The sequence below is a fragment of the Pungitius pungitius genome, chromosome 17, assembly GCF_949316345.1.
Source record: "Pungitius pungitius chromosome 17, fPunPun2.1, whole genome shotgun sequence".
In the NCBI taxonomy this organism is placed as follows: domain Eukaryota; kingdom Metazoa; phylum Chordata; class Actinopteri; order Perciformes; family Gasterosteidae; genus Pungitius; species Pungitius pungitius.
In genome coordinates this window covers 7,817,331-7,843,166 of record NC_084916.1, presented here as the reverse complement: position 1 = coordinate 7,843,166, position 25,836 = coordinate 7,817,331, and the positions used below count along the sequence as shown (strand labels likewise).

The 25,836-nt window shown below is 44.1% G+C and overlaps 6 protein-coding genes across 12 annotated transcripts in view; 2 read left to right on the top strand and 4 right to left on the bottom strand.

Annotated features, from left to right (window-relative positions):
• Positions 1–4,549, top strand: part of akap9 (A kinase (PRKA) anchor protein 9) — a 52,537-nt gene extending 47,988 nt beyond the window's left edge. For 4 of the 7 annotated variants that reach the window (XM_062558460.1, XM_062558462.1, XM_062558458.1 and 1 more), the window contains 11 exons: positions 129–473; positions 636–935; positions 1,020–1,264; positions 1,498–1,582; positions 1,859–2,059; positions 2,201–2,404; positions 2,545–2,780; positions 2,941–3,035; positions 3,124–3,262; positions 3,561–3,691; positions 3,913–4,549. In XM_062558460.1, coding sequence (XP_062414444.1) covers positions 129–473; positions 636–935; positions 1,020–1,264; positions 1,498–1,582; positions 1,859–2,059; positions 2,201–2,404; positions 2,545–2,780; positions 2,941–3,035; positions 3,124–3,262; positions 3,561–3,691; positions 3,913–3,956 — 2,025 coding nt within the window. In that variant the 3' untranslated portion in view covers positions 3,957–4,549. The remainder of the gene's footprint in view (positions 1–128; positions 474–635; positions 936–1,019; positions 1,265–1,497; positions 1,583–1,858; positions 2,060–2,200; positions 2,405–2,544; positions 2,781–2,940; positions 3,036–3,123; positions 3,263–3,560; positions 3,692–3,912) is intronic. The other 3 variants (XM_037474659.2, XM_037474657.2, XM_062558459.1) reach the window with 3 other exon arrangements.
• LOC119219440 (lanosterol 14-alpha demethylase) lies at positions 4,546–8,770 on the bottom strand. The gene is made up of 10 exons (XM_037474665.2): positions 8,494–8,770; positions 8,317–8,415; positions 7,970–8,146; positions 7,718–7,844; positions 7,249–7,423; positions 6,945–7,064; positions 6,255–6,447; positions 5,840–5,935; positions 5,549–5,717; positions 4,546–5,394 (listed from the first exon to the last, which is right to left on the bottom strand). Exons 1-10 carry the CDS (start codon positions 8,656–8,658, stop codon positions 5,216–5,218), a joined length of 1,500 nt encoding a protein of 499 aa, XP_037330562.1. The 5' UTR covers positions 8,659–8,770; the 3' UTR covers positions 4,546–5,215.
• Positions 8,771–9,272: 502 nt separating this feature from the next.
• Positions 9,273–16,294, bottom strand: krit1 (KRIT1 ankyrin repeat containing). The gene is made up of 17 exons (XM_037474971.2): positions 16,075–16,294; positions 15,026–15,198; positions 14,583–14,739; positions 14,360–14,452; positions 14,149–14,278; positions 13,817–14,060; positions 13,559–13,674; positions 13,234–13,377; positions 12,952–13,108; positions 12,636–12,743; positions 11,661–11,817; positions 11,288–11,439; positions 11,036–11,202; positions 10,834–10,921; positions 10,529–10,735; positions 9,750–9,866; positions 9,273–9,599 (listed from the first exon to the last, which is right to left on the bottom strand). Exons 2-17 carry the CDS (start codon positions 15,128–15,130, stop codon positions 9,510–9,512), a joined length of 2,232 nt encoding a protein of 743 aa, XP_037330868.2. The 5' UTR covers positions 15,131–15,198; positions 16,075–16,294; the 3' UTR covers positions 9,273–9,509.
• Positions 16,295–17,095: 801 nt separating this feature from the next.
• LOC119219603 (protein rapunzel-like) lies at positions 17,096–21,238 on the bottom strand. The gene is made up of 2 exons (XM_037474886.2): positions 21,149–21,238; positions 17,096–18,507 (listed from the first exon to the last, which is right to left on the bottom strand). Exon 2 carries the CDS (start codon positions 18,481–18,483, stop codon positions 17,797–17,799), a length of 687 nt encoding a protein of 228 aa, XP_037330783.1. The 5' UTR covers positions 18,484–18,507; positions 21,149–21,238; the 3' UTR covers positions 17,096–17,796.
• On the top strand, positions 18,580–20,885 carry LOC119219573 (crystallin J1A-like). Its single transcript, XM_037474839.2, has 5 exons — positions 18,580–18,654; positions 19,938–20,136; positions 20,256–20,354; positions 20,448–20,540; positions 20,626–20,885. The coding sequence occupies exons 1-5, from the start codon at positions 18,580–18,582 to the stop codon at positions 20,868–20,870; spliced, it is 711 nt and encodes a 236-aa protein (XP_037330736.2). The 3' UTR covers positions 20,871–20,885.
• A 2,458-nt stretch (positions 21,239–23,696) lies between the features above and the next one.
• rpz2 (rapunzel 2) lies at positions 23,697–25,634 on the bottom strand. The gene is made up of 2 exons (XM_037474885.2): positions 25,499–25,634; positions 23,697–24,688 (listed from the first exon to the last, which is right to left on the bottom strand). The coding sequence occupies exon 2, from the start codon at positions 24,662–24,664 to the stop codon at positions 23,978–23,980; it is 687 nt and encodes a 228-aa protein (XP_037330782.1). The 5' UTR covers positions 24,665–24,688; positions 25,499–25,634; the 3' UTR covers positions 23,697–23,977.
• Positions 25,635–25,836: the final 202 nt, after the last annotated feature.

Sequence of the window (25,836 nt, the reverse complement as noted above, 5' to 3'; positions counted from 1 at the left end):
AATGTTGACCTCCATTAAATAGACCAAATAAATAAACCGAGTGAGTTGCTTTTTTTTCCTGCATTCAACATATTATTCAGATATTCAGAGATCATTCTGAAAACAAGTTTTTCCATTTTTCTCCTCAGGACCTGAACTTCAGCCTGGAGGAGCAGAAGAGCCACGTTGCCCAGCTGACCCTGACCCTGGAACAGGAGCGCCAGGTCTCCTCTCAGCTCTCCCGGCAGGCCGAGCAGGAGCGCCTCGGCCTCCACAGTCGCCTCAGGGAGTTCCAGGTCCAGCTGGAGACGGAGCGGGCCAAGGCCCTGGAGATGAGCAGCGCGCTAGGGAGGGAGCGGGAGCTGCGGACGGGCGCGGCCTCAGACGGCGGCCCCTCCAGTGAGCAGCGGCTTGATGAGGACAGGAGGGAGCTAGACAAGGAAGGGAGTCTGCTGGAAAGACTGCAGAGGCAGCTGGATGACAAACATGCACAGGTGGGTTGTTTGCTTTTTGAAGAATCTGCTCCAAATGGCCACAAGATGGCCCAAAGAAAAAGTTTAAATGATGACTGTTGTGCATTGCTGTCAAAATGTTTTGTATTAAACTATTTGTAAGACCTGTCCTCATAAGCAAAATAATTTGTATGCTTACTCCAGGTGGTGCACCTCCTCGGTCAAGTGGAGGCTCAGAAGCTCCAGGTGGTCAGGAAAGAGGAGGAGCTGACTCTGGGGAGTCAGAGGTCAACAGAGGACCAGGAGGCGCTGCTGGAGGCTCGGGCCCAGCTGGAGAGGCTGGTGGCACAAATGTCCGAGGTCCAGGAGCAGCTGGAGAGAGAGTCAGAGAGGAGGAAGCGTCTGGAAGCAGAGAAGGAGAAACTGGAGGAGAGGTTGAACCAGTTGGTGGAGCAGAAAGAAGGAGGGGAGGTGAGCGAACATCTGCAGGCTGATGGCCACAGTGTGAGTATCAACTCTTCACGCTCTCTTAATAAATACGGATATATTTAATAGTGCTTTGATTCAGCCATTGTTATTGAACCTAAGCAGGCCGTCAAGCACAGCGAGCCCGCCAGCCGCACCAAAGACTGGGTGTTCCAGCAGAAGAGTGGAAATGTCCAGTCAGTGAGCTCCACCACGTCACCCCAGGCGGAGGCCTCTCCAATAGGTCGCACCAGCGGTCCTCATCTCGGCCCTCAGCTCGGCCCTTGGCGCACGGTCGACAATATCCTGGATAAACTCCACCTCGTTTCCGCCAAGATCCACGGCATGGCCAGCAAGAACACGGGGAGGTCATTCCTGTTTAATACTTACCTTTGAAGTTGTACATATCAGCTGTTAAAGGTCATGATGTCAACTGCTTGTTCTGCTGCACCCAAGAGGCCCCAAAAGTCTGGACTGCATTGATTCAGTCTTTAGGGATGTAATACTACTGTAAAAATAACCCACAAATGGACCATGATGTGCAGGACTTCTCTAATACAGCCTTGTACAATTTACTATTTTTTTTTGTGTGTGTCAACAGTGAAGAGTGGTCTTGGTTGCAGTCCAACGTTAATGAGGTCATCACCATGCTGCAGCAATCCCCAGGTCTACCCTCTATCCCCGAGGTCAGGAACCTATATTTATATTATTATATTTGTATTTTACCAATGTTATTATTAATACTTGAGGATTATGTGGATTATGTGGAAGTTCAAGTTCATGATCCGCAGAAGTAAAATCTGAAAGAGAATCCTCACTTTGCCGATGACTTTGTTTTGTCCCAGCGAGCGCAGCCTGACAGGGCCGCACATGGTTGTGAACTTGTTGCACATGGTTGTGAACTTGTTGCACATGGTTGTGAACTTGTTGCACATGGTTGTGACCGCTTCGTTGTCTCCCAGCAGAGTGTTTCCCTGCTGCCGGGAGGCTCCTCCGCCAGCTCCTCCAACACCCTGACGGAGCGGCTGCTGACGCAGAATGCCGAGCTGACCGGTTTCGTCAGCCGCCTCACCGAAGAGAAGAACGATCTGAGGAACCACACGCTGCGCTTGGAGGAAGAGCTCCGACGCTACCGGCACGCTGGACAAGGGTCAGGCGAAAGTGTGAGTGCAGGAAATACATTAGAAACATCGCAAGCCAAAATCAAAATGACCAGGGATGTGGCACCAAAAGCTTTAAGGTGATACGTGATACTCCAAGTTCCCTGATGAGGAAAGCTTGATTAGGTTTTTTTTTTCCTGCAGTTCAGCAGCAGGAGAGGAGTGTCGAAGGCAGACTCGCCGGGTATGGTACTTTCCCAGGAGCGGGAGGCTTGGACGAGAGAGAAGGTCCGTCTGGAGAAAGCTTTACTTCTGGCCCAGGCACAGGTGGCCCGGCTCCGAGGGGAGATCAGGGCCGACAACCTGCGGGAGATAACGGGACCCGAGGCTGACAACGCTGCACTGAAGGTCAGCTCAAAGCAGCAAATTAGTCCCTGTAATTCAGCTGCAGTCTTGGGAGCTGCTTCGTGAGTTGCAGTCTTGGTCTAGTTGTAGTAACTTCCACAGAGATCGTGATCGTATCATTTTGCTTTCTACTGGACCTTCAGAGGATGTACGGGAAGTACCTTAGGTCGGAAAGCTTCCGCAAAGCTCTGATCTACCAGAAGAAGTATTTGCTGTTGCTGCTGGGCGGCTTCCAGGAGTGCGAGGAAGCCACGCTGTCGCTCCTCACCAGGATGGCAGGTCGCCCGGCGCTCGCCGTCGGAGGGGAGTCCCCCATCCAGCGCCGCCGGGGGCTGACGCGCTTCCGCTCTGCCGTCCGGGTCTCCATCGCCCTCTCCAGGTAGGCAGCATGTTTAACATGGCTATTGGGACACTAGACAGTTTGTGCAGAGGCTCGTTCTAACGGAGCTTTCCTGTTGCGCTCGTGCGTCGGATGACGTTTGAGATTTCAACATTAACAACAATTTTCTGAAAGTAAAACCTGCACATCTTCTGCTCAGAATGCGTTTCCTGGTGAAGCGGTGGCATAAAGCAACGGGGATGAGCTCCACAACCTCCTGTGGCGTTAACAAGAACGGAGCAGGAGAGATTTTAGGTAACCAAGACACCTCAGGCTTTACCTCTACATGGGAGAAGGTGTTGTTTAGAAGTGATGCTCAATGCATTTTTATCTCCACACTCAGAGGTGAGAGACTCGCCGTATCTTCACCCGGGCAGCGTGGACATGTACAGAGAACGAGGAAGTGGAGGAGGAGTCTCAACCGGCAGGGGGAGAAGTGGACGTGAATCGCCCAGATCAGCTGTCTCCTCCGCACAACACAGGTGAAACTGACAGATACTGTTGTTATCCATCAACTTAAGAATTGGAAGAAATAACTGGTTATTGGCCCAACTTTCTCACATTTGCATATTTTTTTTATTTTAATTAACATAAAAACTAGGAAATACACAATTTGAATTAACTTAATAATGTCAAAGTGACGTATTAAAACTGAAAGGTCAGAGTTCTTCATGTTCACTAGCTAAAATTAAAGTTTACATACAGAAACCTGGTTATTCAATAAATTTAGAGCAGATTTTTCTATTCTTGAACACAATAACCGAAATGTTCTTAATGTAGGTTTCACATGGCCGGAGACCACGGAGCGCTCACCTGTTCCCACCTGCAGAGCTACGACCCCGACCGGGCGCTCACCGACTACATCTCCAGGCTGGAGGCGCTGCAGAGGAGGCTCGGGGGGGTGACGTCAGGTAGACCTGTCTGCAGTTAGTGAATCTTCATAAGTTAGGGTTATACACTAAAATTAAAGCCCGTGACATTGAAACGCTGTCCATGCCCAAGGCAACGTTCAAGCTGAATAACATCCGCATTTTAAGTGGATTATTTCTGTGCTGTATAGCAATAGTTTCAGTTGTTTTATTTCTAAAAAGTAATTTCAAATTGATCTAACTGCCTGTTATTCTCTCTGCAGGTGCCTCTTCGTATGCTCAATTGCACTTTGGCTTGAGGAGATAAGACACTGTCACGTTACTTTGGCTTGAAGAAACTCTGTTGCCTTTTCTCGTGCTGAGCGCTCTGCTGTTTTCTATCATTCTAGTGTGGACTGTATCTTTCCATGTGGACCAAAACACATTTTTATATCAGTGCATACTTGTATTCAGGCTTTTTGTCGCCAGCACTTGAAAAACAGCAATGTATGTAAATGAATCTGCCTCATTGTTGTGGATGAACTGCAATCATGTATGTTGTCTAATGCTAATTTAAGACCTTGTGATTAATTTATGTTTGTGTTGTATGGGTGGAGCGTTATGTAAAGAATGTTTGGGTTTGTTGTTAAGGAGGCTGCTGCTGGATATTCTACACTACACTGTGTTTTGTTTAGGCCTGACGGACTACAGAGAACATTTGTAGAGAACGTATTTTTATAAAGCGTAGGAGCTTTGAACTTTTGGGGTATTTTGTCAAAAACTGAAATAAAGAGGACTACATTATGAAAGAGTTGTGTAGTTTAAATTTATTTTTTTCATGTTCACTGACCTAAAAGATGACTGATGACTGTACTAAAACCTAGTTACCCATTCAATTTAGCACCACGTGTTGCAGATGATTTTTCCAGGTTTCTTTATTGAAAGATGAAATTTAAAGGCGACCATTTTTTTTTTCTCGAACACAATATAAAAATCAAAAATGGCTAAAAAGAAACACAATGTCATGAGCACAACATTCTTTGAGGAAAATACATTTTACAGAGTTTGATTCAAGTCCTATGAACAAAGCAGCTTGTGCAGTTTAACTAGCCCCTGCTATTTTAAATGTTAAGACATTATTAAAGGAAAATTCTTAAATCGGATCGGCTGATTGCAATAAAGGCCACAATGCAGTTTGTCTTATGAGAAAGTCAAAGTTCACTGGATAACTGCTGCAAAAAAAAATCCAACTTCACCCTAAAATTACCTAGAATATGGGCTGAATTAAGACACTCATCTACTGAATAACACTTGCCATCCCAGCAAGGTGCATTCATGTTTTCCTCCATCAAGGGACCACTCACCATTATTACACATTGTGAATAATAGCACGTGTGTTCAAGTCAGAGTAATTATCTCTGGAAACAACAATTGTTGGCGTTTAAGGGAAAAGAGTTTCGTAAAAAGCGCAAAAACTGCTTAAAGTGTGTTCATCTAAATGTTCCTGAATTCAAGTCCCAGGAAGTCCGAGCTTCAGTCCAAACACGACGGATGTTGGACGGTTTCCTCGTGTCTTTGCTCCTCCCCTCACTGTTTTCTCCTCTCGTACCTGATGACGGGGTTGTGAGGGGTGTGAATCATTGTGGTGTAGTTGATGGTAGGGAAATATCCGTCCACCAGGTCAAAGTGGTACATGCGAAGTAAAGTGGACCAGATGGTTTTAATTTGGACGTAGGCAAAGTTCTCCCCGATGCAGCGATGGCGACCTGAAGAGCAGACGGCGCAGGTAGAGTTTGTTAAAAGCAAATTCATTTTAACATCAGGCTCCTTTATTAAGATACACAATGGACCCCATTTCTCACGTTAGTTACTGAGAAATACATGAAAAGAAACCATTTGCTAAGTCAGGTTATTTCTCACCGGCTCCGAATGGCACATATGCAAATTTCTCCCCTGCAGCAGGGTTGTCGTTGAGGTAGCGATCAGGGCTGAACTCCATCCTCTCCACCCAGGTGTCCTGCAGACGGTGGTTGACCGTGGGGGAGACGCAGACCTGGTGGCCCACAGGGATGGTGTATCCTGCAGCGGTCTGACAGAATGAAGAGAAGCATACTGAGGGCTGAGAACTGGAGCATTCAAATGAATAACTATTTCCTTGTTGCTGATGTTAAATACTTTAAGGGGGAGTTAAGAAACTGCTAGTGTTCTTACCTGTGGAGTGCGAGCCATCCTCATCATGGTCATGATTGGCGGGCGGAGACGCAGGGTCTCCTTTAAACAGCGCTCCAGCAAGCTGAGATCTTTCAGCTGAGGACGACACCAGGACAGCAAAAGGATTAGCATTAGGTCGCTCCAGAGGAACACTTAGTAACAGCAGGAGAAAACAATCAAAGCTTATCTGGAATTGTCAGCAGCTGTTACCATGTTACTGATTATGATCTGTGACTTTTGGTGTATTGCCTTTAAGAGAAATATGATCTGTGTTTGAGTTATTGAATAGGACATAAAGTTATGTTTTTTTTGTTTTTTTTTAGTTACTGAAGAATATCGAGTAATGTAATACAATTGTTGATCATTTGAAGCGAAACCTCTGGCCAACACAACCACACTGTGAAGTAAGCCGTGCCTGATCGAAGTCGAGTTGCAGTCCGTCCCCGCACACGGCCCTCTGCTCGGCGTAGCAGCGCTCCTGCAGGGCTTGGTCTCTGGCCAAGAAGAAACCCAGCCAGGCGCTGGTGGTGGAGGACGTGTGCTGACCCGCCAAGAGGAGACCGATCAGCATCCCCGCGATCTCGTTATCGTTCAGGGGCCGTCCGTCTCTGGGGGATGTACCGAGTCATTTCTTAGAACTAATGGCGGCTTTAAAGGGGTTGTAATCATGTTGTGAATATTTTAGCTAAGAGCATTTACGCTAAACAACAACTATTCAGACTGTCTACTGATTTCCTCTACTGGACATTTTAGTGAAACACTAAGCAGTATAAGCAGTGCCCTATAATCACATCATTCATTTATTACTGCTATTTAGAACAGTTTTATAACAGTTTCTGATCTTGTGTTCTACTACGTCTGCGTGCATTTTGCCGCTGTAATCGTGTGAATTGTCCCGCTGTGGCACTAATAAAAGATTATCCATTATTGAGACGTAATGTGGTCTACAAAATCAGAAAGGATACTCCTCAGTTCAGTTACCTATATTATATCATTCTACCATCCTCCAAAAGAGTCACACATCTTACAAAGCCTAGATGTGGAACGGCAAAAGTGCGTTCCAGCAGTGCGAGCTTACGCCTGACCGACACGGAGTGCATCTTACTTGTAGGTGGCATCGATGAGTGTCTGCAGGATGTCGTCCACTTTCTCCCCTGATTGTCTGCGCTTCTGAATCACTTCGAAGAAGATGTTCTTGATCTCTACGTGAGCTCTGTCCCTTTTCCTAACCAAAGAAAAATAGTAAAGTTTGCATTATTGTTTTACCGATTTGAACACATTCCCACGGTGAACACCCTGTGATTGTATGTACAGGTGTGTTGTTCTCTTCTGGATTTTGGACTTCTCTTCTGCCATTGCCCTGGTTGCTTTTTAAGGATGTCTTTCCTTTCACCATTGTTTCTTTGTACCTGAAGCTGGGCAGCGGCAGCCAGCCGGGCAGCAGCCAGGCGGCGTGGCTGAATCCCCCGTCCAGGTCGGCGTAGAGCTGGGCCACTCGCTCATTCAACATGCTGCGGATCTCCTTCCCGTGGAGGCAGCTGCTGGCCGTCAGGATGATCAGCTCAGACAAGGCCTCAAACAGGTCTGAAAACAGAAAAGGGAATTTAGTAAGAACCAGAAACAAGCTGCTGCAGCAGTCAGTCAGACAGACAACCTGTGTTTAGCACTGTGTGGGATTCAAAATGACTCTTTACAGTTGTTCTACTGTGAACGTAATGTAAGTCTGCACAACTCATCATGACTTATAAAGTGACGGAGCTCATAAACTCCACAGGACATTGGGTTAGAGAGATAAAGAAAAGCTGGAAGTAGTCTGATTAAAAGTGAACTACGTCACATATTCATGGTTTAAATCAAGTTAATTGTCGAGGATATTACTTCTCTCCCCGCTGTCTCCCCATCTCTGAAAATACTCGATGGTCTCCGCCTCGATAATTTTCACATGTTCCTTGAAGTGAGCAATGTTCAGTCCAGTCTTCAACATCTTCTTTTGTTCCAGAAAGAGCTGCAAACACATTGAAGACAGCATGCCTTTTAGCATGTATTACCTTGATCGGATCTTATTCATAGTGCTGATTTGACTCTTTAATGTTCCCTCGTGTGTTTGTTAATAAATGGGATGTGACTCACAGGGTTCGGCACATCGTAAGCTACTCCTTTGCCAAACACCGGAGTGGTGAGTCTGGAGTAGACGTCCTCTGCGTTCAGGTCCTCGTTCTTGCTGTTGAACATCAGCGTGGCAGCTTCGCTGCCCAGCAGGTAAGTGAACGTACTCCCCACCATGGTGAAACTGAAGACAGGCCCGTACTGTGGGTGGACAGCAGAGACGTAAGGGGGTAACACAGTGCTGGACATGTCAATATAAAGGATTTTATCCCCCCCCCACACATTAAAATTGCTTCTTTTGGGACTAACCGTCTGCAGTCTACATACATTTACTTTGATTTACTTTTAGTCATTCTTTCTGGAACACTTACTTTTTCATAAGCTTGTTCCAGAAACTCAATGGGGCTTCTCCCAAATGCAATGGCGTGACCCAGGAAGGGGATGCTGGAGGGGATGTACGGTGGATATTTCTGCAAAGAGTACGATATGAATACAGGAAATTTCAAAAAAACACTTTTGTGCACTTTTTGAATGTGTATCTTACTTACCAGATGGTTGTCACCGGACGGCTGTTTGAGCAGCACCTTGGAGATGTAGCCCAGAGTGAGCGTGATGACGGAGGCCGCCAGCACTACGGAGGTCAGGTTGTCGCTCATTTTGCCGACTGTGTCGCCGAGCAGTTTACTGCTCATCTCGTAGAAGTGGAAAGACATTTTATCTCCCTCCGCTAGATCTCAGCAGTCCCACTAAAGTCTGACAGAAAAGCTTCCGCCGCCGATAACTGTCCAGTTCATCTGATGTCAATGCCGGCTGCCCGTTGGTGGTATTTCCCTGGCTCTACCTGTCAGTGGTCGCTCCTCCCCCGCCTGATAAACCGGGGCTTTCGATTGGATGTCGACCACGTGTCCGTCAAGAAATCCCCGCTGTGATTGGCTGCCGTTGGCTGAAGCCATGTCTTGCTATATGATGTCACACCAGCTGCCTGTGTGCGCCATCGGCTGTAAGGACGCCTTGGAGATAATCGATATCGTTTTATTTCCCCTTACAACACGTTGTTGCGCGGTTATAAAATCTTACTTTTTCCCCAGAGAGAGACCAAACTTTCATTAATAACCATTTTATTCAATGGCTGCATTCTCTGTATCAGTGGAACTTATTTTAAAGGGTGACTTGTTTTGAATTGCATCAAGATGTCATTTTATAATTTTGCATTTGGCTAATATCCTGTAGGATGATTCATTTAAGTTAATAAATCACCTCAGTTGATTCATTAAAATTAATAAAACACAATGTGTTTCGGGTATTTCAAAAAAACTCCCAACGCACGCTCATTTACACATGTTTATTAAAACATTAAATAAACGTATTTACATGCACTCAAAATATATGACTTGTCAAAAAATACACAATGTGAGGTTTCAAACATTATCACTTAGCCGAATATACAAAATAAGGCACTTGTGGGGTGACTTTGCTCTTTGTCTTGAGTCTTGCAGTCAGTTGGGTCAGTAGGAGGAACCTGCACGGGGATCTGTACTGCAGCTGAGGTCTCTTCTGCAGGTTTTCAGCCATAAGCATATTTGTCCATTACGCTTTTATCATTTGGTGTCATCTGTCCACTCAGCTTCATCAAGAGCTTCACAATAAGGCCAGCCTGCAAGGAAATAATGAACACAAGTGAGACAGCGTTTATGACTTTGTTTTAAACTGGAGCTGCCATCACAAAACCCTGCATTACAAATGCACTCTGAAAACCATCATTATTTGTATACAATAATATAACAATGTCTTAAAAGAGGGTTACCTGCTTTGTGTGCACAATGAAGTTCATTTTATTGTCACCACTGTGTATCTGGAAGTACTGGTCAGCGTGCCCGAGCTGCCACATGAATGTGCCATATTCTAAACTGATCAGAGGGACCTGAAAGAAAAAGAAAAAACATTTTGCATTATCTTTGTAACATACATAACCAAGTTCTTATGCCTAAGCTGCAGCCAACCACTAGTTAAGGGAGATATAACACCCCGAAGAAATATAAGAAATGATATTATAAAACTCCTCCACAATTGACACAATTCCCTTGTAGCTACATCTTTTTCATAAACACTGAAACCAATTTTCATTTAGTTTCCCCTTTAATTTTTGGAAATATTGTAACATTTATATTCAGTAGCAGCTCATCTGAACTCTTCATTTAGCATATATAATGTATAAATAAAGTCATAATAAATGATAATACTTCAAAAAATTGATAAAAGCTGTGAAACAAATGCAGATATTCTAGATGTGATATTTTTGCATACATTTCTCCAATATTCAGCATATGTGGTGGAGAAAACGTTAATCTCCTCACTAGAATTTAAAATATGTTCCATGAGGTAAAAATGTGTTCCGATTCCCAGCAGTGAATTTTTACTGATGAAGGGATCAAGTGAAGAACAGTTCCTTCTAGTTTCTACACCTAGCAAAACTGCCACAAGCAGCTTGTGCCACCTAATTGCAGGTCTTTAATCATTCATTTGAATAAATTAGGAAACTTGCCGTGTTCTAGAATTTTAACACCTTGATAAAAGTGAGGATACCTTGGTCTCCATGTTCATGAGGTGCAGCCCCTTTGTGTTGACCCCGACGTAGACGCGGATGACTTTATGGTTGCTGGCGCTGGCCTTGGTGTAGACCTGACCCGTGAAGAAGGCCGCGCCGTAGGTCGGGATGTCCCAGCAGTTCTGCAGGAAGAGTCGCTGCAGGTGGTGCATCTCTTTACTCACCCCTTCGCTGGTGCTCAGGGCCTGTCGGGGAGTGAAAGAAAAGCCTTTCTGTGATACCAGCAGTGAGATTTCATTTTATGCCTTAAAGGCTTTTTTTACAATGAATACTTAAGGCGTACTTTGTATTCATGCAGAATCCGGTTGGTCCAGTGGTACGCTTTACTTTTCACTTTGGATATCGGCACAATTGATTTCAGGTTTTCCTCACTATTGAAAACAAAACACAGCAGCTTTTTTACTTTGCAACAATAAAGCAAATGGTTCATGTTAACATGTACCATATCAATGCAATTTAAATGTGAGTTAAAAGCCGTGATTTACTTGAGAAACCCTTGCTTGTGCTTCTTGCTCTCATAGCTGCCGTATATGATCTGCAGGAGGAGGCTGGCCAGAGTGATCAGCTTGGTGTCCGGAGCAGGAAAGAATCCCTTTAGGAGGCAGTGACGGGCCTCGTCGAACAGAATGAGGATGGCCAGAGGGTCTTCCACCTGGAAAGAAACAGTGAGCAGCAACTAAGTGACACATTCCAAGACTTTAATCAAGGAGATTCTTGTACAATATCAATTTGGCTACCTTTTTCTCAACTTCAAGGGGCAGCCGGACGTCTCTGCGGAGGAAGAGCTGAGAAGTTTCCCTTTGAGGATCCAGCACCGTCAGGTCGGTCACAATCTCTGTCCAGATCCGCAGGTGCTGCAGGGGCTTGTGGTACGGCTTCAGCTGCAGGTCTGACACACACAAATGCACATTAATGATACCTTAGTCTTACATAAACAAAACAGTGTTGTGAAGATTGTGTTGAAAAAAAATATGAGATTAGAAACTGAAGACTAAAAATAATCATACAAGATCCGATCAAACTAATCTAATATGAAAAAAAGCTTGTTTGTGCTTTTGGTTTAACACTCAGAGGATGAACACATGTCACATGTCTTCTGAGGGGACTCACGGAGGTTCTCTGAGCAGATCCAGATGGTAAAGTACTGCTGGGTGTCCTGAGAAAGACGCATGCCTTCCATGATCTGCTGCACCGTTGTGTTGTTGCCGTGCTTCAGCTCCACGGAGCGATACGAGCCGTCCATGCGGTAGATACGCACCTTCTCGTACTGTGGAACGCACAAATGCACAAAAAACAAAACCAAGTCAGACAGCTTAATTCTCTGTTGACAAACAAAATGACTTTATTTCAAATCGGCAGCACAGCTATCCTTGAGGGGTCAGCACCATCTAGTGAGAGCAGCAGAATGCTAAAACTCTTTTCTTTAAAGGCCCCTCAACCACATAATAATTTACGACCACATACATTAGAATATATTATTACTTATGGAGAACTGAGGTGTACTTGAGAGTGTGCGAGTGTGTTTGGATAAAGTAATAACAAACTGTCTGACCGAAAGGGATATCATTATGGAGAAAACAGTGTAGAACATTAACGACATCATGAACACATAAACACAATGTTTATAACGCTACAAACAGAGACAAAAATGTATCTGTAATGCAGCAGTGCACCATTACAGATATCTTCAACTAGTTCCTGAGAACAGAGACAAGACTGTATGTGTGATGCAGCTTCCTCATAGTTTTGTAGTCATGAATTATCCTTCTCAATGTTGGCTTGCAGGCAAAATAACTCTGGGACCGCAGCTTTTTGAGCCCTTTCCATCTGCAGGAGGCTGTGGTCCATCAGGACCAAGACCTCTCACTACAGAAACAGTTTCTTCCTGTCATCAGTTGTCTTACCACAAAAGGCTCCCGTTATGGAGAAACCCGTGAAAAGCATTAACACATAAACAATCTTTGTCCTAACTTGACAAACTGACGAACCAAAGCAAGATGGGAAGTGCATGAGACCAAAGTGAATGCTCCTTTAAGCGTTTCTCTGCAATACAAATACAATTAAAGAGTCTGAGGTGTGACTCACAGGCCTGCTGCTGGATTTCTGCAGAAGTTCCACTGTCTCCTCCCATTCGTTCTGCTTGTTCTCCTCACACAGCTGAAGGGGGGACCTCTTCTGCTGGTCCTCAATATGCTGGCGGTGGAGAAGCAAATTAGCAGAGTACATAGTAGAGATGTTTGGTCTAAATTAACATGTTGCAGTTACTAGATGAATCTAATTGGTAATATATCTAGTAATATAACTAGTGTAATGAATGAATGAATGATTTGTTGATGTTTTACCGTTATTACAACAAACAGCTCTTTTCTTACATCTTTGGAAAGATGTGCATGTTTCCTACCCGATCAATCTCAGGGTGCTGCAGCAAGAGTTGCACAATCTCTGCGTGGCCTCCTCTGGCTGCAAAGTGCAGAGGAGAGCTGAGCTGGCCGTTCAGCAGGTTGGGATTACAGTTACCTTTCTCCAGCAACAGTTTGGTTGCCTCGACTTTTCCGTGCCTGGGTGGAACCAAACTCAACTTTACCAAGAGTCATCATCAACAAGACGGACCAGAATCCAAAGCCGGTAAGGCCCTTTGGATGCTTCAGACTTTCTCGTGCTGTGAGTTGAGAGTCGGACTCACCAGCAGGCGTAGTGAATGGGAGCCCAGTGGTCACTGTCCAGCTGCTTGACTGATAAACCGCTGTCCAGCAGCTTAGACAGCAGCTCGGTGTCTCCTTCACAGGAGCTGCGGTGGAGGGGGAAGTCGTCCACCCACTGACGCTCCCTGCACAGAATTTTTTTGATTTCATTTCAAAAGTAATTTCTTTCTTTTGTTTAGGAAAAAGAAGGAAAGGTTTGGAAAGGTCACGGTAAACGTGTGACACACCGACACAAGCCCATTAGAGGAGTAGAAGTTAACAGGAGATGACAGGAACAGCAACCAGGGTGAAAGAATGAGCCCTCACTTGTCTTCTGCCACACTGTTAGGACCGTGTTGCCACTTCTCCCTCTTGGGGATCTGGATCTTGGAGTAGTCGGGCGCCCCGAGGCCAAAATATGGGTTAATAACAACTTTATCCACCTGCAAACAAAAAGGCAAACGTGCAGGACATTACAAATGGCACTTTCTACCTTTCTCACAACCAGTCACCTCCCTTGATAATTTACATCAAACATGTCTGCTTTCTTAAAGGATCATCTGCTCCTAAAGGAAGGTGACTCACCCGGTTGGTGTACTGCAGATCAGAGCCGTAAAGCGGGTTGAGGATGCACATGTCCGCCTTCTCCAGCGACATCATCTTGCTCTTGATCTCCAGAGCAGTGTAGCCCATGTGCAGCCCGTCGTCGCTCTGCTTGCCCTCGCTGCCGTACGCCGGGTTGCTGACGTTGGTCTTCACCCGCTCAACGGGGGCCGGTCTGAACAGAGCGGCGATGGCGTGAGGCACAGTGTGCTGCTCTGCCAGCCATCTGCGGAAGGTCAAAGAGGTCAACGTTACGGCTCGGTGTTCCCCAAAGGCCTCATCCGAGGACACCGCCATGTCGAACGCATCCTCACTTGTCTAAAACCAGAAGCATCTTGGAGGTGATGGGGCAGAAGTGAGCGCTGGTCTCGCTGCACACCCGCATGATGTCCTGGAAGCAGTAGAAGCTCGGGCTCCCGGCGCTGCAAACAGGCTTGCTGTTGTCTGTTCAGAAAGTTTCATTAATATACACACACTATATAAACTATATCCGAGGCATCAATTTAGTGACAGACTTTTTCTCACCTTTAACGCTGACGGGCACAACAAAAAGCGATGCCTCCTCCCCTTCATTTTTGCCATCGAGGGGGAATTTCTTCATATGCACCACACGCTTCCCTGAAACCCCAAATGGTGTTTACATCACTGACAGCAAAGGGGTCACGAGTGGGCTTTTCCTTTACTCTAACCAGTCACAAGCCGCTGATTTAGAAATGACATTCGAATGTCAAACACACACCCCACTCACCTACGAAGCCTCGGTTGTTGGATATCGGTCTGATGGTTTTGTCAACATAATCCAATATGGATTTGGATTTGTCTCCTGCTGCTGTGATCTTTGTGGCCAGGAGGACTTTCTTTCTTTTCTTCTCCTTGCCCTCCAAAGGAACTTCGATCAGCAGGATCTAGACCCAGATGCAAAGTGGAAACTGAGTTATGGATGGGCGTAGAAAAAAAATGCATTGATTTTTGTTGGTTGGTAGGTCATTATTTATAATACTGGTATTTCTAGATATTCTGCTTGAACTTGGCAGCTGTGCAGTAACTACACAGAGCAGTTTTAAACTAACAAAAAGTATATATGTATTATGCCTCCGTCATGTGATGAGTGCGCATCTCTCAAAGAAGGCTCTTTTGTTTCGTTTTAGATACAAGCGTTATTCCTATAGATGTCAGACTGGGCACGCTTACCTCGTAGGCTTTGGCTCTGTACTCCTTTGAGTTCAGGCTGGCTTGACTCTTTGGGCGGATGACGGCAACAAACACATCCTCCTCGAGGGTGTCCTCGTTGCCCATCCTGCTGACTCTTTCTCAGTCCCGACAAAACCTTCTGCACAAGGGCCAAATGCTGGGGAGAGGCATCCCTGAAACACAAGAACACAGGCGGAATAAATGTTTTAATACTGTTAAGATAAGTCACTTACTTCCTGTTTAGAACACTGCCATCACGTTTGTTTACATTAAAGTATGCACAATAACTTTACTCGATAACCAAATGCCAGAATCGTAATGACCCTTTGGGATGTTATTTGATGCTTTATACCATTTAGGCTGATTACAGTTAGTTTCATATTTTCATCTTCCAACATAAAGTTCATCAGCAAGTGTTTTGCTAATGCATTTGTAAGTGTGTAAGCATGTGTAAGTCATATTTCAAGCAAAAATGCAAAGCATTCTGCAATGTTCTGGTAATTAAGGACAGCATAAATGGAAAATCATCTTTGAAAAGGCTATGGAAAAATTAGGGATGCTAATACAGGTCTTAGGGCTAAAGTCACATGAGGTACCGTAGGTGACATCACACAGGAGAAGTAAAATGCTTTTCCCTTATGCTGTCCCAAATTACCTGAAGTCCCAATATACCTGAATTCACCCTACAGTAAAGGCACCCGAGACCTGTAACATGCATTACTGTTAAGTGTTACAGCAATGTTTTTCACAAGTATCTGTGGTGCAGAGCTCCGGTTGGATCCACTCTTAAAGTGACTTTCAGCTCACAAACCACAACTTGTCGAGTTCAGAATCAGGTTACGCCCCGGAAACCGGCCATGTTGTCTATAAACAGGTATTACCACACAGATCGTATGACACGCATGTTTAAGACAACAACTTGTATCAAACCAGTATTCATACGTGGTTCTAGTCCACGATAAACGACTCTTTCGGACCGAATGTGCCGCTGTAGCCGGGATGCTACACGGATCGTCCTCTTTTCCGTCCGTAGAGCGGACAAAACTTACCGAAAGCGACGCTACTTTCTTTTCTTCAATCGGACAAATAAGGCAGATTTCGCAGATCTCGGAGGCGATTTCAGCCCAATGTAAGGGTCCTTGGTCAGGGGGACAGCTGCAGCTGAAGTCCTAGGGGCGACGGCTGGCGTGGGAGACGTTGCGGGCCTGAAACCAGAGGGGAAGAGCTCCGTGTTGCGTTCGAGGGAGAGATTACAATGGGACAACAGAGGACTCGGTGCGGCAGCGTCGTTGTTAAAAGTTTTCAATGACGGTTTTTCGTACTTCTCAACTTAATAAGACAATTCACCTTGAAAGAAAGCGTTTTGGTAAAAGCAACTTTATAAACATATAGTATATAACTGCAAAGATATTCAATTTACGCAATTGATATTGGTCAGTTTTTTTGTTTTCATGTTTATGCTCGCTAATTTAAATCAGCTAGTTGCTGTCATATTAGCTATTATGTTTGAACGTTTTAATTTAACAAATTAAAGAAAAGCTTAAAATTGAAAATCGTCATGTTTGTCTTTAAAAAAATATTTTTCTAAAGATTAAAAAAAAGATTCAAGTAATAACGAACAACTTTTTAATTATATAAATATATAATTGGTGAGTCTGAGAGGTGTAGGTAGCAGATTTTGTTCCATCGCACAGAGCACGCCAAGCTGTTTTCACCAGTTGTAGTCATCATGCTAAGCTAATCTATACTTCCCAACTCGCTATGGCATTTCATTGAATATTTTTACCTGTGGACTGGTCTCTTTATATCAGGTGTAATTAAATGTTAGAAATAAATAGTTTTTATAGGATAAGTTTTGTGTGTGTAAAATGGATACAAAATGTTGATCCAGGTGGAATTCAAAGCTACAATGCTATACACAGCCTCAATACAATTGTTACTGCTGGGTTTGACTAATTCATTGTAATTTAAGCGATTGTACAAAAGCATATAATGAACCGAAACATACCAGGGTCTCTTTGAAACAAATATTATGCAATGTCTATACAAAAGATAAAATGATACAATGAATGATTGTTAAAGCATGGCTCTGTTTTATTAAAGATATGTATTACAACTAGGGCCGGGACTTTAGCGCGTTAATTACGATTAATTAATTACAATGTGAATTAAGATTAATTAATTACACAAAAAATAACACATTAAACATTTTTTATGCATTTTTACACTTATTTTTTGCACCGCGGAACGTTTCTCACTGGATGAGTTTCGGAGGACCGATTATACTGGAGCACCAACTAGCGTTCATGACATCAGACAACAACAAACCACAGTGAACATGAACGAAGAAGCTGACAAGACCGTGTCGGTTGGCCTCGTAAATGGGAAATTTTATTATAATAAACACACGGATGGAAGCGTCGATTTCATGTACTTGAAAGTATTGGTCTACTTAAAAAAACCTAGTTTACAGAAGGTCTACTTACTTATAGGCTACCTGAATTTCTGAAAGTACTATATTTCTAAATATGCTATTTCTACACTTGTCTGCTGGAATTGGTTGAACAAAAATAAAAATCCATGTGAAAAAAATTACTTCCCACTGTTCTCAGGTCAAATATTTATGCAATTAAAATGTGATTAATTTTGATTAATTAATTACAAAGCCTCTAATTAATTAGATTAATATTTTTAATCGAGTCCCGGCCCTTATTACAACATCTTTGTGGTCCACAGCTAAGAGTAGACATTGCTCTCTATGAAGGCCATGTTCAGGATGAGGTGTCTTCGCACTGACTGAGTACCTCCAGCATCTTCTCCTGGATCTCTTTTACCCTCAGGACCCAGGTCTCCCGCTCCATATTTTTGTCAAGCCCCTTAACATCTGTGTAGGCCCAGAGGGCGATGAGGCCCATGTGGAACAGGTGGGTGATGTGTAAACAGTGGCGCTCCATGATCTTCCGGTTCTTGTCGCAGTCGTCCAGGTAGACCTTCAGCAAGGGTTTTCCAAACAGCAGCTCGATACCCATCACCCCGCGGTGGTACACTTCCAGGTTCATCTTGGCTCCGAGTTCCTCATAAGTCTCCCTGAAGGCCGTCATGTGGTGCTGCGTGTTGTCTGGATGTTTTTTCACCTTTGCCACCATGTTATTGAAGGCATCGTACTGGTGCTTAATGGACTCCTCGTACTTGCCATAGGTTTCGATTACTTCGTTGATGTGGATCTGCTTCAGGCATTGCCGGTTCAATTTGGAGACGGTCTCCAGTTGGGAGTGGAGCGACTTGAACTCCTTGTCCAGAGCGTGGCCCTCCTGCTCAGTAAGGACATTGCGAAACCCCCCTACCAGGGAGGAGACTATTCCAAAGATAGGGTTGATGGAGGAGGCGAAGGAGGACACCTTTTCCACGCACCACAGCACCTTGACTGCAGTTTTCTTGATATTTTCTACATCAGCCATTACTTCCCAAAGTAAGTCTGGAGGCTGGGAAAAAGAGATAAAAACACTAGATGTTTAAAGTATATCTTAAATCTATCTAGTTTGTCTTTAAGTGGCATGGTAGCTCCTAAATTATTGGTCACAGAGGGTCTTTGCTATAACCTAAAAACTGAGCTCATGGCTAACTCTCAGGTTGCTGGTGCCCCACATGTCCCCAGCTGCTGCACAAAAGCCATGTTGTAGACAGTGTCCTCTGACAGACTAATCTTACTGGGAAGAGATCACATGCATGCTCATGTTGTCTGTAAGGATGAACAAAGCTTCATCTTTAGGAGGATACTTGGGCTTTAAGCAAACAAATGTTTTGTTATTTATTTATATAGCAGTACAGCATTACAGGAATCTTCAACTAGTTACTGAGAACAGAGACACACATGTATCTGTAATGAAGCAGTGCAGCATTGCAGAAATATCCAACTAGTTCCTGAGAACAGAGACAAAAATGTATCTGTAATGAAGCAGTGCAGCATTGCAGAAATATCCAACAAGTTCCTGAGAACAGAGACAAGAATGAACATGTGATGCAGCTTCCTCATAGTTTTGTAGACATTAATTATCCTTCTCAATGTTGGCTTGCAGGCAAAATAACTCTGGGACCGCAGTGGGTGTGTCTTCATAGCAAGACAAAGTAGCCGAACACAAACTTTTTGAGCCCTTTTCATCTGCAGGAGGCTGTGGTCCATCAGGACCAAGACCTCTCACTACAGAAACAGTTTATTCCTGCCATCAGTTACTCTTGTGAAAACAGTCCGAGTCCACCATTGACCCAAATACTCCATCCCTGAAACATTTTCACAGTGGTTTCTCTCACCATAACAATATATCTAGATAGATTTATATTTGAACATACTTATCTGTTCATATTGTTTTCATTTGGCTTGTATATTTTTACCATATTTCATTCTATTTTTTTATTATATTGCACCAATCATGAAGACAAATTCCTCTATGTGTAAAATACTGTATGAATACCGCCCGCAACAACTACAACTACTACTCAGAACACATTCAGAAAACAACGGAATAGCTGATTTAACACATGAGACTGCAGAAATAATCTTAGCCTGGCTGTTGGCCTGGTCTGGAGCAGGCTAGCTTCAATGAATACATCGCCATGGTTACTTGGCCGGGTTTAATTCAACCTGCTTTTGTGCAACCAAGCTCAACCTAAATTCCTCCAGGATAACCTAAATATCCCACCTTAATCCCTTATCCGGGTTTTCGTGCAATACCCCCCCCTGGAAGCTAAAAAAGCCAAATTTTGTGAACTATAATAAACAGGCCTCACCCAAAGAGACAAAAGACCTGCAATATCTGTGACAATGGCAGCAAGGAACAGGATCTTCTGTTGCACCCAGCCGTGTGGTTTACCAAAATCAGTGATTACACATCTTCAAGTCCTTTTTTAACTAAAGTCTAATGACTGGTCTCCTACAGCGCAGCCTCTCCACTGGGTGTATGACCTCCAGAAGCTGCAGGGGATTTTGGCTCAGCACCCGAGCCCTGAATTCATCTCTGAGTCGGCCAACCCTTTCTACAGGAGGCAGACGGGTCAGCAGAGCTGCTACGGTGACCAGGCCTTTGTTCTGCTGGAGTCCCTGTCTGAATGTGGCGGTAGGCTTGCTTCTTCATCTTATCCGCCCAACAATAAATTCTCTAAAAATAGGTTTTGCTATCAAGTTAATATTTACTGTCAATTCAACTCAAACTGCACCCATAACCTCTTTGGCTAGGTCTAAATGTTGACGACTTGACGCAGCGCACACTGAAATTCTTTGGCCCTGGATCCGACTATGACACGCCTCTCAACAATCCTTACAGAGAGAAGGGTGGTAAGACACTATTCAGCAGAAGAGGGGGAGTTTATTAAGTTGTTACAGAATAGTTCCTTCCACGGATTATGTGTTTGTCCTTGTTTACAACAGGGCCGACACCTCAGCTGCCCATCGAGGGACCATGGAGACATGCTAGTTTGAAAAGTTTCCTGAGGAATGTGGATTCAGGCAAAGAGGAGACCGGTAGATCTGTAGTCATTTTATAACATTAACTAACATGACATAACTAAGGGAAACGGCTTTAACTGATGTGTTGTGTTGTCCGCAGGCTGTGAGAACGACTGTCAGATTGATGGGATAACCAAACTGGCTCCTATAGTTGCTTTTTATGCAGGGAAGCCCGACATGCTGGACAAAGTTGAGCAGGCAGTCCGTGTCACCCAGAACAATGATGCATGTGTGGCAGAGACTCTAGCAGCTGCAAGGTCCGTATGGTTTCCATTTATACATCAGTTTGCTCAAAATGGCAACAATCTTGTTCTTTTTTTAATCTGGGTTCTGAGACAAATATAAAATATATATATATATATAGTATGTGGCTTCTAATTCTGATTCTGACAAGACGGACAGGAAATAAACATAATGATAAAGTGGTAATCTGTCGTGATTTTTGTTGTATCTTCTTTTAATAAACGTAGCTTCCAATTTGGCACCACTTTGGCTATTTTGTATCAGCTATCTTTCACGTTAATTCTATTAGTCGGTCAAGGCTGACTCAGTTATCACACAGATTTCATAACATCCTTCAGGTCATAGATTAGAAATAAATGATTCAAAAGATGTTTACTCACCAGAGACAAAACGCTTGAAATCACTACGTCTACTGAAGCCGACTGACTTTCTTTTCTACCATTTCGCTCCCTGTCGATGAGGACATCCCTTTCCTGCCGAATAAGGCAGTGGACACCTGAAGTGACTCACGCATGCCGTGTACTGATTGGCTGAAGGGAGCTCGGTCAGCTCCACCCACAGAGAATGGATGACAGGGCATGCTCTTCATTGCGTTTTTTTACTCCCTGTTCTCCACACCTTCCACATTTGAATGGGTGACCAGATTCCTTTCATTTTCAAGGGCCGAGAAAGACATGTCACACTTGTTTGGTCAGTTCACCCAAATCACAGAAGATATATTTTGTCATTTATATCAGCTGTTATAAGGGCAAGCAGATGGCTTTGGTTTTATTTGCCAGTAAATCACAGAAAATGGTTAATTAAAACTCTTCGCCTCTCATTTACTCCTTTCCAAGTGTCTGACCCAAAGGGCTATCATTATGGAGAAAACAGTGTAGAACCGTAACGACATCATGAACACATAAACACAATGTTTGTCATAACGCTACAGAGACAAAAATGTATTTGTGAAACAGCAGTGCAGCATTACAGGAATCTTCAACTAGTTCTTGAGAACATGAAAGGATTTGGCTTTTAACATGTAGCAAGGCATTTATTTTCAAGAATTTTTAACGAATTTGCAAGGATGTAAAGATCCACCGACTTCATGAGGACCAGGGACCTAAACGCCACTTTGTTGTCTTTGTCTGTTTGTAGCAGGTGGCACCATGGGGTGGCGCTGTGGGATCAAGGCAGTGCACCTATAAAAGGGGAAGTGGCACTTTGCCATGAAGTGCCAGTTTCCTGTTGGGTGGCCAGTGTATGGTTGGGCCCCCAGTACTAGTGAGAAAGCTCCATTGTGAATATATTTGTTTGTTCTTTCATATGTACGGGTGGTAGATTTTAATGGAGTTTGCATGACAGGATCAGGAGGAGGGTCACCGATCCGGGCAAAGAGGGAATGAATGGGTGTGAGAGTTTGATGCAGCTGGTATGTTGGGTTTTTGAATTAAATTAAAGTATGAATCAAAGTTCGTTGTTGGTAATTGTGTATCCTTGTGTTTCAGTTATTATCCCGCTACCTGCTGTCCTTTTGTTAGTTTTGCTTTTGTTTTGAGCGGTTAGTCCGCTCCTGGTCCATTGTATTTTGTTTTTTTGCGTGTTTTAGATGTAAGAGCGGACTAACCACTTTAAGTTTTGGTTTGTTTGTTTTCTGATCACTTTCTCCACATTCCAAGGTACACTTCCTGCAGTTCTCCGGGCAAACCCTGATGACCTATGGTGTGAACTGAAGGGGGGATGTTTGCAGTGTGTGCCGTGATTTGCCATGGTTGGCCTTATACACAGGTGTGCTGTGCCGTGTTAAGCGGGTTTGACCGCGGTGTGTTTCGCAGGGTAACTCGGGGCGCTCGGAGCCTGCAATGTGTCTGTGTATGTAGGGTCGGATTAGACCCATTTGTAATACATATTATTAAACTATATTTGGCTTCCGTTTGTTATATCTATAAGTTAACATGTTTACTCGCGATACTTTTGACATGGCCAACAGAAAATGTATGGTCCTTTATTGTTTCCCCTGTGAAATTGCTCGTCCCAACAAAAGAGACCCCTTAAAGTCCTACAATCAGTGCAATACATTATTTTTTGGGCTGGATTATGAACGAGCCATTCTCAACTGGACCCCCACGTTTTATTGAACTGTCTTTTCGTCCTGTCTTTATTTTTTGGTTTCACCAGTTTTTTTTCTCTTGTGTCTTTCCTCCGGGTTCTCCTCCACCTGCTCTGTGCCGCCACATCCTTCGCCTGCACTGTGCAGTTCTATCAAAAGCCTCCATCTGTCACGTGTTCTCGCGCGTCGTTTGTTGCTTAGTTACGAACGTAGGGTGGCCGAGACGGTTTAACACAGTCTTCTCGAGATGTGGCGTGCGGACTGGTTGAAGTGCGCGTGTCTCGAAACGGAGCAGCCAGGTCCGCATGAACATCTCTGCTGGCCGAACAGCCCCGAGCTGTTAAACGGGTCTTCATCTCCAAACACCTCGGTCTCTGGAGTTCCGCGGCTTTAGCCCGCTAACATTTAGCTAAACTGAGACAGCGGAGCTAAACCAAGGAAGCCACACTCATACTCACCGAAGCGTAAAATAGTCGTCGCGGTCCGTATCGGCGCACAAGAACCGCCACTGCCCCACAGTGACCAGGCGGTCTGGGTCCGTGGATGACGTCATCATGACACAATAACCGCAGTACGGGGTCCGTACGTCTGTTAGGTGCACGCGAATTTTAAAAAAGTATTGTGACTTCGTCTCCACCATTTTTGTCTCGTTAACGAAAGTTAGCATAAATTTAGTCAGTTTTTATATAAGATCCGTTTTTGTCTGGTCTTAGTCATGGAAAAAAGGTCGTTAACGAATATTTTCGTCATAGTTTTCGTCAAAGAAATCAACGTTTTGAGAATAGCGTTTTGTGTACGTGTGTGCCGATGGGTTTAAAAACAACCTGTTGTGAATGAAATGAATTTCACAAATATACAACTTTATTGACTAATAATATATTCATTTTAATTCAAGCGATTGTACAAAACCTCCGCATATATTGGCAAGTAACATAAATCTACTGAAACATACAATTGTCTCTTTGAAACAAATGTTTTACATTTGTCTTTTAAAATAATTGAAAGTATGCAATAACAATAATAATTAAAGCATGACATTTTTTAAAGATATATATCATAACATCTTTTGTCTTTTTGGTCCACAGCTAAGAGTAGATATTGTCCTCTATGAAGCCCATGTTCAGGATGAGGTGTCTTCGCACTGACTGAGCACCTCCTGCATCTTCTCCTGGATCTCAGCTACCCTTTTGGCCCATTTCTCCCGCACCTCATCTTCGTCATCCTCTGTAACAGCTGTGTAGGCCATGAGGGCGATGAGGCCCATGTGGAACAGGTGGGTGATGTGTGAACAGCGGCGCTCCATGATCTCCCGGTCCTTGTCGCAGTGGTCAAGGTAGACCTTCAGCAAGGGTTTTCCAAACAGCAGCTTGGTACCCATCACCCCGCGGTAGTACACATCCAGGCTCATGCTGCCTTTGTCTCGCTCATAAGTCTCCTCGAAGGCCGTCATGTGGCGCTGGGTGTTGTCTGGATCTTTTTTCACCTTTGCCACCATGTCATTGAAGGCATTGTACTGGTGCTTAATGTACTCCTCGTACTTGCCATAGGTTTCGTTCACTTCGTCAATGTGAATCTGCTTCAGGCATTGCCGGTTCTTTTCGGAGATGGTCTCCAGTTTGGAGCGGAGCGGCTTGAACTCCTTGTCCAGAGCGTGGCCTTCCTCCTTAATAAGGCCTTTGCGAGCCACCCCTACCAGGGAGGAGACTATTCCAAAGATGGGGTCGATGGAGGAGGCGAAGGAGGACACCTTTTCCACGCAGCACAGCACCTTGACTGCAGTTTTCTTGATCTTTTCTGCATCAGCCATCACTTCCCAAAGTAAGTCTGGAGGCTGGGAAAAATAGAAAAAAACACTAGATGTTTAAAGTATATCTTAAATCTATCTAGAGGCATGTAGCTCCTAAATCATTGGTCACAGAGGGTCTTTGCTATAACCTAAAAACTGAGCTCATGGCTAACTCTCAGGTTGCTGGTGGCCCACATGTCCCCAGCTGCTGCACAAAAGCCATGTTGTAGACAGTGTCCTCTGACAGGCTAATGTTACTGGGAACAGATCACATGCATGCTCATGTTGTCTGTAAGGATGAACAAAGCTTCATCTTTAGGAGGATACTTGGGCTTTAAGCAAACAAATGTTTTGTTATTTATTCTTCTGTCAATAATTAGAATAGCTAAATAAATGTCTTCTTCAATGTTCGAATTAAGCATTTTGTTTTCTTTGGGAAATCAGCTGTGTTCCTTAGAACACAAACACATATTTATTTGTGATGCCGCTTCCTCATAGTTTTGACATCAATGATCCTCAATGTTAAAAAAAATAACTCGAGGACCTCAGTGGGTGTGTCTTCATAGTAAGACCAGAAAGACAGGAAATAAACAAATGGTAGCCTGTCGTGACTTTTGTATCATCTGTATCAATTCCAAAAGCTATTTGGCATCTTGGCATTAAAGTGGTAACGTGTTACTTCGTGTGTTTTAGAGCCTCGTTCTCTCATTTCCTGATTCACAAAACGCTGATGAATCAGCCATCTTTCACGTTAATTCCATTAGTCGGTCATGGCTGACTCAGTTATCACACAGATATTATAACATCCTTCAGGTCATAGATTAGAAAGAAATGATTCAAAAGATGTTTACTCACCAGAGATAAAACGCTTGAAATCGCTACGTCTACAGAAGCCGACTGACTTTCCTTTCCACCATTTCGCTCCCTGTCGATGAGGACATCCCTTTCCTGCCGAATACGGGAGTAGACCCCGGAAGTGACTCACGCATGCCGTGTACTGATTGGCTGAAGGGAGCTCGGTCAGCTCCACCCACAGAGAATGGATGACAGGGCATGCTCTTCATTGCGTTGTTTTACTCCCTGTTCTCCACACCTTCCACATTTGAATGGGTGACCAGATTCCTTTCATTGTCAAGGGCAGAGAAAGACATGTCACACTTGTTTGGTCAGTTCACCCAAATCACAGAAGATAT

What these genes read in the sequence shown, in the direction of transcription:
- krit1 (XM_037474971.2), bottom strand. Translation starts at nt 15,130, where the DNA reads ATGGGCAACGAGGACACCCTCGAGGAGGATGTGTTTGTTGCCGTCATC. An exon ending in ATCTGCAGTACACCAACCGG is followed by an intron (nt 13,675 to 13,816) that starts GTGAGTCACCTT and finishes TTTTGTTTGCAG; the next exon opens with GTGGATAAAGTTGTTATTAA. An exon ending in AGCACCCTGAGATTGATCGG is followed by an intron (nt 12,744 to 12,951) that starts GTAGGAAACATG and finishes CTCCACCGCCAG; the next exon opens with CATATTGAGGACCAGCAGAA.
- LOC119219573 (XM_037474839.2), top strand. Translation starts at nt 18,580, where the DNA reads ATGGTAGCTCCTAAATTATTGGTCACAGAGGGTCTTTGCTATAACCTA. An exon ending in GTCCCTGTCTGAATGTGGCG is followed by an intron (nt 20,137 to 20,255) that starts GTAGGCTTGCTT and finishes CTCTTTGGCTAG; the next exon opens with GTCTAAATGTTGACGACTTG. An exon ending in TCCTTACAGAGAGAAGGGTG is followed by an intron (nt 20,355 to 20,447) that starts GTAAGACACTAT and finishes TGTTTACAACAG; the next exon opens with GGCCGACACCTCAGCTGCCC.
- LOC119219603 (XM_037474886.2), bottom strand. Translation starts at nt 18,483, where the DNA reads ATGGCTGATGTAGAAAATATCAAGAAAACTGCAGTCAAGGTGCTGTGG.
- LOC119219440 (XM_037474665.2), bottom strand. Translation starts at nt 8,658, where the DNA reads ATGTCTTTCCACTTCTACGAGATGAGCAGTAAACTGCTCGGCGACACA. An exon ending in CTTACGATGTGCCGAACCCT is followed by an intron (nt 7,845 to 7,969) that starts GTGAGTCACATC and finishes ATGTGTTTGCAG; the next exon opens with CTCTTTCTGGAACAAAAGAA. An exon ending in ATATGTGCCATTCGGAGCCG is followed by an intron (nt 5,395 to 5,548) that starts GTGAGAAATAAC and finishes TCTGCTCTTCAG; the next exon opens with GTCGCCATCGCTGCATCGGG.
- rpz2 (XM_037474885.2), bottom strand. Translation starts at nt 24,664, where the DNA reads ATGGCTGATGCAGAAAAGATCAAGAAAACTGCAGTCAAGGTGCTGTGC.